Source organism: Onychomys torridus, chromosome 8 (genome assembly GCF_903995425.1).
Source record: "Onychomys torridus chromosome 8, mOncTor1.1, whole genome shotgun sequence".
NCBI lineage: Eukaryota > Metazoa > Chordata > Mammalia > Rodentia > Cricetidae > Onychomys > Onychomys torridus.
Window position 1 is genome coordinate 60,334,151 of NC_050450.1, and position 12,959 is coordinate 60,347,109.

General features: G+C 49.4%; 1 protein-coding gene across 2 annotated transcripts in view; it reads left to right on the forward strand.

Moving 5' to 3' along the window:
* The window catches only part of Wscd1 (WSC domain containing 1), a 40,714-nt gene that overhangs the window by 10,049 nt on the left and 17,706 nt on the right, over window positions 1-12,959 (forward strand). For both annotated transcript variants that reach the window (XM_036195367.1, XM_036195369.1), the window contains exons 3-5: window positions 5,958-6,072; window positions 7,793-7,977; window positions 11,445-11,566. In XM_036195367.1, coding sequence (XP_036051260.1) covers window positions 5,958-6,072; window positions 7,793-7,977; window positions 11,445-11,566 — 422 coding nt within the window. The remainder of the gene's footprint in view (window positions 1-5,957; window positions 6,073-7,792; window positions 7,978-11,444; window positions 11,567-12,959) is intronic.

Consider the following 12,959-nt stretch of genomic DNA (forward strand, 5'->3'; position numbering starts at 1 on the left):
AGGATATCTGATATTCGACCCCTTGGAGGGGGTTGCTACCCACAGGTTGAGAACTGCTGTTCTAGGTCACCCTGGTGCACTCCTAAGCCAAGAGCCACTTGTCAAGGGCACCTCACGAGTGGCTTGGCCTTCTACCTGGAAGCTGTTATTACTTTAGGAAAAGTAGCTCCTCATCTGCAGTGCCACTCTTCTGTGAAGCCACTGTGTCTGGCACTATTATTTCCCCAATTCACAGTGAAGACACTGAGTCATGGGAAAGCTGAGTGAATGGCCAAGGTCATTCTCATAGTTTGAGGTCTCTTGAAGCTAGCCCCAAAGCCAGAACTCAAATGTAGAGTAGATCAGGGCAGTGACCTCAGGAAATCCCAGCTGGGGAGTGGCAGGGAGACCAGGAAGGAAGGCAGCCAGGAGAGTTGCGCCATGGAGCAGGAGCAGGCTGCTCGAGCCTACTTGAGCTGGGAGGGGACTGGAGGCAAAGCAGGACACGCATCTCAGGGCAGCCTGGAGTGGCAGGCCTGGAAGTAGCCGGTGATGGGATCGGCCTTCACACTATACAATCCATGTTAAGATAGTCCGCTCTGACCTGGTGTTCTTTACACTGAGTTCTGTGGATTCTCTGTACAGGGCCCAGGAAACATGCTAGGTGCCTGGGGAGCATATAGTAAGTGCTGAAATTGTGCCTGGACGAAACTGAGCTCAGTCAGTTCTGATCATCCTGTTACCACCTCATTTGGTCCTGTACCCTAAGTCACCAGGTATTCCTGTCCCTAAAATAAAGTTCATAGATTGCTAAATATAGATTTTTGAGTATAGTCTATACAGTACCTAGTATAAGTGCATAGTACATAGAGTACTTAGCATAGAGTACTAAGCATAGCACATAGAGTATTAAGCATAGAATACACAGTTCTTAGCCTAGAGGGCTAAGTGGAAGACTGTAGGAGGAGATAAGGCAAGTGGGGCATCAGGCCTAGGGGAGGGCACGCCTAACATGTGGGATGGATGATGGATGGATGGATCTATTATTTTGTGTTGCTGAAACTCAGATCCTAGGCTGTAGGATACTAGGCACACAGTGCACTGTTGAATCACACCCCAGCCCTTGATTTATTCTGAGGATGATAAGGTTCCAGAGATATGAAAGGAGCCCCAGCTTCTCTTGTTTGGGGAGATGCTCAGTGGGCCCAACAAAGTGAAGACTTGAAGGCTGTGGGTTCTTGTCTCCAGGGAAGGATGTTTTTCAGACATCATCCAGCCAGTGTTCATCACAGTGGGCTCTTTAGAATAGCCGTCATATAAGAGGAGACGGAGGGCCTGGTGGTCCAGCTCATTTTATTTATGTGCGCCTTCTCTAATCTCTCCAATATACCAAGAAACTGGGTCTCTCTGCAGGCATTACCAGGGCAATTAATTTAGACTAAAGTGCAAATGACTGGGAGAGGGCCCCATGGGTTTCTTGAGAGGAAGTTTTGTGAAGTGCATACTTGCTGAAGACAGAGCAGTTCTTCTCTTGCTCTTGCCACTTCATGGTGCTATGACCTTCAGCAAATTGACCTGGAGTCCTCTCTTCATTTCTTTCCACCCTCATCTATTGAAGACCTACTATATTAGTCCCCATGCGTTTTGCATTGGGCTCTTGAGTGCTCTGTCTGGGGTGGAGTCAGCTATGTATGCAAATAATCACTACACAGACTTACTGAAAGATGATTAAGGCATGGCATGGGGCTTGAGGCAGAGCAGACATTTTATAACCACCCTGCAGAGAAGGAAACTAAAGGGGGCCTGACAATCTGGGTAACTAAGGGGTTCTGGCCATAGTTATGTCCAAGAGAACCACTTAGTTACCCCCAAAGACACAGTAGTGACAGAAGGGCTCCCATAAAAGCAGGAGAGATCGCAGTTAGATGTAAGCAAGACAGTGGTCAATTGCTGTCCAACAATATGGTTTTGGGTGTGACTAAAGATGGCATACCTCCTTATCTGTTGATAGTCCCTGTCCCTGACCTCTGGAGTGCCCCCGTTTCCAAACAGAGAAAGGGTGGCATCCAAGGTCCAGTCCCAGGGCTTGACAGTGAGGACCCAGAATGCTTAATAGACACCATCACTCCATGGGTGATTAAATATTCTGAATCTTCTGCAAGATTTTAAAGATAAAGTTGGTCTCCCTGCAGACTCAAAATAACAGTTTCTGAGGGAGGTGTGGTGACATGATGGGAGTCTTCAGAGAACACAGAGGGAGGCAGAATGCTCTCCTGGGAGCCCCTGCCCCTGCCTCTGCCTCTGATAGGACTCTCTGGCCCTGCATGGCCAAGCAGGTCTCCTTGGTCTAAAGAGTGGCCCACAGTGTAGCCCTCGGCCAGCTGCTGGGGCTGCAGACAAAGCAAGCATCTCTTTGCAGCCTGGGCATCCCGCCATCCTCTGAAAGGGATCCTGCAAGCCACGGAAGCTGCAGGAGTCTCCATCAATCACTGAGCATTTCATTATACCTTGGACAACATCCATAATGGAATAAAATGTCAGTAAGTTTACTAGGGGAAAAATAGTAACTTCTCCATAGCCAGTTTGTTTTTTATTGATAGTAATTTCCAAAGACATTCCAATATCTCCAAAGCCATCGTTAATAGCCTCACGACTTGTCCATTCCGATGTGCAAATGAACAGATGCAGAGTCACAGGCGGTAATGCATCGCCTTCGTTTCAGCCCAAAGCCATAAATCCGCCTCAGATCGTCCCAGCGCATCCCTCGAAAGTTCTTGCTTTTCTGCACATTCTTGCCTCTGTCAGGGATTTAGAAAAGCCGTTTGTTATGTTAAGTGACAAAGGGCTCCTTTGCTCCCCCACAACCCAGAGGGGCCATCTGTGTCTCAGGCCCTGGCTTCACCCCAAGACTGGGCTGCTGGGCGAAGAGGCAGTGGGTGGGTGGGGGCTTCCTCTACGTGTTGGTCAGACACAGAATCCAGAGGCTCAGTACTCAGCCACATGTAGTTTCAGAAAGCCAGCCTGGCTGTTAAAACCATTGCTTTCCTCTCTTCTACTAATGTGCTAATTATTCAGCTAATATTTACTGATCCATTGTCCCACTAGGTCCCAGGTTAGGGTATAAGATCAGAATAATAATAGATGTTATTTATTTGAACATCTGTTATGTATGGAGCATCATTTTGTGTAGATGTCCATCTGTCATCTTGTTTAATTTAATCTTCAAAGAGCCTACTGATGTAAGCAGTGTTCTCGCCACTATAACAACAAAGAATGTGAGTTCCAGGGAAGTCATTGAGAATTATTCATTATTCAAAATGAACTATTAGAAATAAAATAGTCAGTCCTGGGTACCTGACACTCCAGCGCTTGTGTTAGATGTTGGACCTATGTTATCTTGTGGAGTTCTCTCAACCAGCTTCTGGAATTGGTACCAGGTCCCAGTTTTGTAGATAGGGAACCTACATCTTAGAGAGGGGGTACTGCACATTTCGGGTCACACAGCCCTGTCCTGGTGGGGCAGAAATTCAAACCTCCACCATCCCATTCTCAGAAACATGGATGCACCATTTCAACATCAGTAAGTCTTGGCCTGGGTGCCTTTTGAGCTTTTGTGCCTCAGGTTCAGAACTTGTGTTTGGAATGTTTAATTGAAAGCTGCAATGGACGTTTTCTTCTGTGCCAACTAACACATTGGAAGTTTCTCAGGCACTGCTAAGTAGGCAAGCAGAGAATAATTCATGCTTGCTGCTGCTCTGGGTAGGGGTAGGTGTTTTCTGCAGCCATATACGATAGATTTGGGAATCCTTGTGGGGGGGAGGAAGGGGGAGAGAGAGAGAGAGAGAGAGAGAGAGAGAGAGAGAGAGAGAGAGAGAGAGAGAGAGAGAGAAGTTTACCGGGATTCGTACCAGGGAAATAGCCCCCACCAGGGAGTAGGTGCCTGTGGTTGGCATGCTGGGTGTGGCCGCATGTGTTGATGCCCAACCCTCCATAGAGGTGGCCTCAGGAGGCATGAAATTTAGAAGGGGCCATATTGAAGAAGGTTGCTGTTGGCTTCCCCTTCCTGGCATCTTCTGACCTGAAATTCCCTGGAGCCCTGGATGGTGAAAGTGTGACCTCCTGCTGGTGTGGCTGTCATCTGCTCTGGGAGTTTAGGCCCCTGGCATGTAGAGCCAGGTGTGGGCAGCTGGGCCATCCTTCTTGTACTAGGGCTCCTCTGCTTTATACCTAAGGCCTTGGGACTACCAGTATGGTCTGTTGGAGCTGTGACCCACTGTTTTCAGTTAGATGATAGCACTGGCATTGTACCAACTCTGGTGAGACACTTGGGGTAAAGATGCTGTCCCTACCCTATGAGAAGCTTCAAGTTTAGTTTTTTTGACGTCAAGTTAATGACTAAGACTTGGCTGACAATCTCAGTCATTAATTTGCCTGTATTTTTAAAGCAACATCTTTGAGTCCTGAGATTCTATGGCGAGCTGGAGTGATCCAGCTCCAGGTGGAGGATCCTGGCCTTAGGATAGGTGAGAAGTTCTGGCTAGATGGGAGAGGGGAACTGGTCTAGAGCAAAGGTGGGCATTAATCTACCTGACAGTTGGAAAAACTGAGCTGTGGACAATCGAGATGATTCAGCAGAGCCCAAAGTAGCCTTCACTGTGGCAGCACTCAAAGACTGAAGAGCCCCTCCCTGCTTCAGGAATGAATGGACATGGAGCCCTTCCCTACACTGCTCAGCAGAAGCCACCATTCCTTGTGAGGGACCATGACCTTCCTCTTCTCTGGCCAGCCCTGCGAAGCCATGAGGCTGCTAGGCAGCCTGACCTGTGTTTCTGATGCACACTCCAGGTGACATTTCAGAGATCATGAGCTTCAGAGCACACACACTCTCAGGCAGTGTGCAGTATCAGTGCAGGTGTCCTAGCCAGTTCCCAACACAGCAGTTGTGGATGTGCCTTCCCAGTTTGGGGACCATGTGAGAGTGTGTTTGCAAATTCCCAAATGCCATTTCTTCAAAACACTGTGATGCATGTGACATTTACATGTCTGGGGCTGCACTTGCATTCTCCATATTTCTCTGCAAGTCTGGGAAGCATCTCCTTCCTGTTAGTGACAGGGTAGGGCTATCAGCAACTCCCACCAGTGTGTAAATGCTTGGGTTTATAGTGCCACTACCCTATGGAATCATCCTTGTGTCCCTGACTGGGGAAGTGCATGAGGGTATGGCAGAGGGCTCCACAGTCACTTGGTTACATCAGTTCCTACATGGACTCCTGTCTCAAAACTGACAGACTGTTTACATATGCTAGCACCACACTGCAGATTGGTTGTTTTAAAGAGGGCCCTGCTCATGAGAAGTCTTAGGTTAACTAATTCCAGATTTCCCCTGGATCCTGTCCTCCCTCTGGTTCATGTGAATGTGGTAGAAGTTCTTGGGACCACAGTAGAGACAGAGGGCCTCTCTGAACCTAGGAAGGGAAGAGAGGGTAAGGCCATTAAACCATCAATGTTTATAAGGACTCAAGTCTATAAAAATGCCAACTATCCTGATTTGATCGTTGCATGTATATATTGAGTCATCACACTGTAGCCCATTGATATATACAATTAATAATATTTGCATATATCTCAGATCCAAGCTCAGGGAAGAGGAGTGGTGGAGAAAAGCTGCAGTCAGGCTGTTCCTGGTTCCTGGCACTGCCTTTCGGTGCACAGTAGGCCATTAACTGAGTACATAGTAGGCCATTAATGGAGCGAAGGAACAGAAAGCGGCCCAACTCCTCATTTGGCTCTTGTGCTGAGGGGAAGTTGAAGAGCAGCTTTCATCACCTCTGCTCTCTAGAGAAGCGTATGGGCCAGGCAGGGCTGGTGATCCCTCCTTTTCCTCACTGGTTGTGGGCAGGTAGACTTTCCCGGGATGAGGGCCCGAGGCCCTCCCTGCCTCCTGGGCCTATGATCTCAGTTGTGCTCCCTCCTTACAGGCACTTACCTGGGATGCTTCAGTGAGGAGGGCCAGGAAAGAACTCTGAAGGGGGCAGTGTTTTATGACTTGAGAAAGATGACCGTGTCCCACTGCCAGGATGCCTGTGCTGAGCGGTGAGTGTTGAGCTGGGCTGTTGACTGCACCGGATCAAGGTTAGAAGACAGTCTCAGAACCAAGGGACATCATGGTTGCTGGTTAGCTGTCCTGATGTCATTACAACTCCATCCGTCAGACTCTAATCTCCAGAAGAAAGTTTGTCAGTGTGTGACCAAGGTGCTGGGAAGTATCTGGAGACTTGGCTTCTATTCCGGCTATGCAGAGACTCTCCCTGTGAACCATGGGAGTTCTTTGAACAGGCTATAGAAGAGGGTGAGGACCCATCAAAAACTTGGTTACTCAAATCCCTGGCCTCAGTTTATTCACCTGTTTAAAAAGCAGAATACAGGGATGTGGAGGACCAGTTCAGCAGTAAGAGAAAAACATTTCTACTTGTATTTACAACAAAATTTGCTTTTCCAGATACTGCCAGCCTTCCTTGCAGCCAGCAGACATTCTTCATGTGCCAGGGAGTGGCCCCTGCCATCAGGACAGTCACAGCTCACCGTGTGTGCATGTTCATGTCAGAGGACAGGCAGAGCGGCGTGAACACGCAGCACTCACCACCAATTTCTATCATCTTAGATTCTTTTACACTGTTTTCTCTACGTCCCACCCCATTCTTTTAGGTAGTCATGAATTATCCCCCATTTTATACCAAGAGAAAGCAAAGACAGAACCCACCTTCCCCCACTCTTCATAGCTTAGAAAAAGGTGAGGCTCAACATGAGGGTGCCAATGTCTCATTTCAGTCTCTATATATTCAAGGAAACGGAGACTCACAGGTAGCAAGTGACAGCATCTACCATCTCATAAGCAGCCAAATGGGACTGCATCACTTTGGAGTTTTCATTCTGGGCTTTTCATACCAGGAAGGGAGTGTGGAACATGGTCCACTCTCTAGAGCTGTGACCCTGTGAGATACTCTACAGGTTCTCTTTCTCTGTCTTGCTGCAGTGGGACCTGTATGTAAGGAGGAGGGGACTGGGCAGCAGGGCCCTGGAGTATCCCCTGTTGCTTAGGCTGCAGGGCAGTGCTGTGCTGGCGCTGAACACACTTAATCTCCACCTGTGATCCTGTGATTAGGGAGCTTAAGAGCATCTGTTGACTGTTTACACCACAGCAATTAGCAAACACTAGACACCAGGACTCTGCATATTTACTGAGAAGCACATTCCTACCCATCGCTGATGTAATCCCTTGTAACTTGAGACCATATATGAAACTGAAGTTCAGTCTCAAAGCTGACAAGACAGATCAATGGGGCTTACTAGTTTATTCCAAAGAAAACATTATTCCCTGTACTTAGATGACATTTAATTCTGGAAGGAGCCTGCGTCCAAAGGCTAATGGTTCTCAACCTTTATAATTCTGCAACCCTTTAATACAATTCCTCATGTTGTAGCAACCCATAACCAGAAAATTATTTCATTGTTAATTCATAACTGTAATTTTGCTACTGCTATGAATTATAATGTAAATATCTGATATGCAGGATATATGATATTTAACTCCTGTGAAAGAGTCATTTGACCCTCAAAGACCCACAAGTTGAGAACCACTGCCCTAAGCCAGGCTGATGGCCATGCCCCTGCTTACTCACCCAGACTTCATTGCAGCTTCAAGTCCATCCCTATGACCCAGCTGCCATCCCCTGACTCTGTCCTTTGCACAGTTTGGACTCCAGCCTTAGCTCTGGGCCCAGCTTGGATTTGCTCACACTCTGCATCCCTGCAGGTCCTATGTCTATGCCGGCTTGGAGGCTGGTGCAGAGTGCTACTGTGGGAACCGGCTCCCAGTCACACGTGTCAGCCTGAAGGAGTGTAACCAGGAGTGCAAGGGGGAGAAGGGGACCGTTTGCGGAGCTGTTCGTCGGCTCTCCGTGTACAGCGTGGGACTGCAGCAGCCAGGCTCCAGGAAGCGTGAGTATGCCAGCCTCATCCAAAGCTTTACATGGCACCCTGCTTACCCTACCCACAGCCCATCGGCCAGAATCTGAGCCCCCTTCCCTGTCACCTGCACCAGACTGGTTCCTGGCATGCTGCAGACAGAGAGTAAGGGCTGTCAAAAACTGTCACGGCCTGGGTTCATGACTAGGTCCGCTTTCCCTTGTCCCTTTGCTGATTAGGAAGCCTGGGCTTGCTGTGTGGCCACAAATGGCTCATTTCTCTTCACTGGGTTCAAGTCTGTTCTCTAACCCCTCTGGATAGAGCTAGGTCTCTAGCACTAGGGTGGTGAACTTGAGGGGCTGAAACTAGTTTGAGGAGATAAAATAAGTCTTGAGAATGTGTAGCTACAGCTTCACATTTGTGTATATTTGGGAGGTCAACTTTATACCACCTACCTGGCCCTGCAAACTCTAACATAAAAGTTGGTTCTGGAGGGTTTTTTTTTTTTTTTTTTTTTGGAGGATCTTGGAGGAGCAAGTACAAAATCCCTCTCTGGAGAGCTATGCCAACAAACCTAGACATCAAGGGTTCCTGTAGCAAACATGAGCATACAATTCCAAATTACACAGCTTGAGAAGAAATAGCCCAGCCCGGAGGACCATGGTGGGCCACAGCCACCGTGCATAGAGTCAAAGTACAGGAAGAGTGACTCCTTCCTGGCTGCTAAAGATGTTCAGGTGCTTCCTGCATCCGACCGATGTGCCTGGCAGCCAAGAGGTCTAGATGGGGCGATGGCTTGGAATGAAGACTCTGACAATATATATGAGCTCAAGGATTTGCTAGTGAGACAATTAACTCAACAGAAGCCCACTGACGCCCAGTGTGTGCCAGATGTGAGGTTTACCCCGTCTCTTGGACTCCTGCCCAGGCTCTCTGAGGATGAGACTGGCCCATGCTCGCTTCTTGGATCTTTTATTTCTTTGGCCTTAGATGATTAGCCTGATCCTTGACCTCTTACTCCTGAGCCCCAGCAGGATCAGGCCTGAGGTGCACTGTGGCCCACCCTACCAGCTTCCAGCCCAATCACTGAGTTAGAGACAGCTGTTTTGTTTCTGCTTCCGATTGGCTGAGGGACAGATGTTCTGGAGGCCGGCCTCTGATCTTGAGTGGGCCAGAGATGCTGTCCTGGTTCATGTTGGCAATGGTGTCAATGCCATTTCTGCAGCCAGCTGGGTGGCTGACCTTTGCATTCTGCTCCACTCTCCCGGAGCTATGCTAACAGGCTGTCAGTGGTGATCAGGTGACCACCCTTTGTAAATTGCAGCTTGCGGCTGCTAGGACATACTCACAAGTATGCCCTTGCCTTCAGGATGGGATCAGGGTCAGTCCTGACACTTCATCAGTGTCTTCCCTTGACAATGCTCTTCTGTCCTGCATGGTCCCAGGGCTCTCATCTGGGGATATAGAGTGAGGACTGTAGAATAGTCTGCACTTCATGGCATTATCCACAGCCACATCAGTGATATGCACAGACCGTTTCTGTGACCATGTGGGTTGCTTCCCCGTTGTAGATCATGCTGAGCCTTGCCACCCACCCCATTCCGTACCTCATTCCATTCATTCACTTACCCAGCCCTGTAGTTGGAAGTAGTTGTTTTTGTTTTTGTTTTTCCAGTCCCGCCCAGTCCCACAGCCACTGAGACTCAAGTAAACATATAGAGGCTTATATCAATTGCAAATTGCATGGTCATGCCTATGGCTCAATTTTCTTGCTAGCTAGCTCTTATAACTAAACTCAGCCCATTTCTATTAATCTGTATGTTGCCATGTGTTCCGTGGCTTTATCTGTGTGCCACTATATGCTGCTCCCTAGATGGCGGGATGTTGTCTCCTCTGCCTCTCCTTTCTTCTTCCTGTCTCTCCCCTGGATTTCCTGCCTGCCTCTAAGCTGTCTTGCTACAGGCCAAACAGCTTTATGTGTCAACCAATCAGAGCAACACATATTCACAGCATACAGGAAGACATCTCACAGCACAGCAGCCCTTGGCATCTCCTGTGTTTCCAGGTTGAGCTGGTTGCAGGGTGCCAAGGGAACCACACACAGCCTTCTTGTGGGAGCTCCATCTGAGAGTCTCATGATCCTCCATTGTTCCCCAATCCTGCCGTGGCCTGGAATCCTGGTTACTCTCCTTTTCCTGTGCTTTGCCTGCCTTAGTGATCCCCCTTTTCCCTTATGCCCCTCAGCCTGTATCCTCAGTGTCTGTCCCATGCCAGTGAATGAGCTCTGTGGTCTGAGCTAAGTCTTTGTTCTTTATGGCCTGGCCTTGCCACAGGATGGCACGGAGTCTTGTGGGCAGTACATGCCATTGGCCTTGGCCGTTGAACCACAGTCCTGAGCAGGGGTGTGTGTGTGAGGGGACGCAGCTGTCAGGAGCTGGCAATGGGACACATAGTGACTCCATAACAGTCCTCAGAGCTTGGAGGATGTCAGTGAGGAAGAGCCCTTGAGTCTGACACAGGGCTAGTCATAGCCGGACAGCCCAGGTCCTGGGGATCGGAAGCCAGCCATTTTCTCTGCAACAGGTGGCCTTCCTAGCTCTGTGCACTGATTCCCAGACCCTTGGTTCTGTGGTTAATCAGGATGGGCTTCCAGGTCCAGAACTTGTTATGACTTAACAGTTTATAAGGAAAAAATGTTGCCCCACCTGAAGCTGGTGAGAGTTTGTGCTGCTGGCCGGGAGACGTGGCAGGTAGAGCAAGCTTAAGGACAGATGTCAAGTCTCAGGAGACCTTATATGAAGAGGAGTGTGGGATGGGAATCAGATGCCAACTCAAGAAACTTATCCCCAAGCAGTTGGTGCTGGAACATTCCAGAAGGTTTGCTCGGTACCAAGGGAACCAGAAAGCGAGATGAGCTTTTCCACCAGAAGGTTGAAGCACAACTTGGCAAGAAAATTCCTTTTTGACATAGAATTGAGGAATATTCCTAGAACCCAGGTGGCAGTTCAAGACCAGAGTGAGGACAGCTTTGCTAGGAGGCTCAGGCGTGCCTTGTCTGCCCCAGCACAGGAAGAGGTAATGCACAGTCCAAATGCCCAAGTCCACTTATTTTTTCATGCAAATTCTCGGGAGTCATAGAACTTTCCAGACTATCAGCCTGCCAGATCACCTCTGTGGAAGCTAGCATGAAGTAAAATGCAAAATGAAGGAAAGAAAAAGCAGCTACCCAATCCCCTCATCTCTACCCCCACCCCCAGTGATATGGCAGGAAAGGCAACCCCTTACCTCAGCATTACAGCCAGGTGACCTTTGTCCGAGACCCTGAGTGACCATGGTTCCCATAGTGGATGTTTCTCAGGTGCTTGGCTCAACCCATCTGGACCCTTTACTCTCTCTCTCTAGTGACATCTGCCCCTCCTGAGTATATGCATGTAGATCTCAGGACCCAAAGCCAACCACAGACACCACTTCTCATCCAATCCCCATTTCCTTCCCTGCAGGGCGGACTGCCACCTTCCGAGGGTGCTTCCCACTGCCAGAGAACGTCACCCACACCTTCTCCTCCTCCCTGACACAGGCCAACATGACTGTGGAGACATGCTCTGAATTTTGTTCCCAGAAAGTAAGAACTCTTACCGTTGTGTGATGCTTCGGTCATACAGTGTGCACGGTGGTCTTCGGAGCAGGGGCAGGGCCCATGCTGGGCCACACACATCCACTCTGACAGCCCAGGAGGGAGCCGAGGAGTAGAGGGAAGGGCCAGGCTGTATATCAGGTGTCACACAAGGAGTGTTGGATCATTCGCAAGTAACACCCTCTGTGATATGAGGCTGGATAGGGAAGGCTGTATAGCTAAAAAGAAAGTGCCTACATGCCTTTCTGCATGGAAGCTTCTGGCACAATTGCCACATGTTAAATTGACCTTGTTTGGACTCAGAGATGCCCATTCAATCCTTAGGAACAGCTGATGGATTTTCCATTTTCTGTTCCGAGGGCTGTGACAGGCTGCAGGGGCCATGCCACAACCACTCCTGTGGTTCAGTCTAGGCTTTGGAGGGGAGTGGAACTCTGCTCAGGCTGATCTGGGCAAGACACCAAAGCCACTATCCCCACACTCTGTACTTGCTGTGTGGCAGGATGAGGAGTGGGCAAAGGCACGTGGGGATTGCCAAGTTTAAAGTCAGGAGGTGTGGTCGGGAGCCCTGTTGTCCATAGAGCACAGAGGTATTGGGCTGGGACTCAGCCATCTCACACTGTGGTGGATGCTGCATCTCTGTAAGTGATCCTAGGTGACAGTGGGCTGGGGGCTGGGGCTGATGCCGTTGTGTTGGGGCTCAGGAGCCTTGATGCTCTGTGGTACTTGACAGCATAGAAGAACAGAGCTAAAGGGAGGAGAGGGCATTGCTTGTGATGATGGTGACAATGTTGATGGTGACCATGACTATGAACAGGAACTGACCCTGACCACACATACCATTCCAGGTACTAGCTATTTCAAGCACTTTACCTGTGTTAACTCATTCAGCCTTCCTGAGGCCCTATGGATGGGTGTAGAGATGATCTGCATTTGGCAGGTGTAAGGGCAGAGCCCTCGGGCTGGCTGCCCGTGCTCACATGGCACTGGTGGAGCTGGGACAGGACAGTTGCATGACTGACCCATTGTAGGGGTTGGATGGAGCAGGGGCAGCCGCCACAATGAAGTGGCTGTGATATCCATCCTCTGTCTCACCCCCACCCCTGCAACCCCACCGGGTGCTGCCCTCTTCCTGCTTCCTCAGCTCTCTGGAAAGGCTCCTCTTGCAAGGTGGAGGGAGAACAAAGCTTTTATAGGCACTTTCCTCTCGCCTGAGGACAGTGTTGACGCACTTCCCCTGCTTTGTGCCACCAGCATTTTCAAAGGCACTGCCATCAGGACCCGTAGGTCACAGAGCAGTCACCCCAGTTTATTGGCTTGCAGGCATCTGGACTGGGAAATAACTTCTCATCCTCATGGTAGGAACAGGATTCAGTGGGGA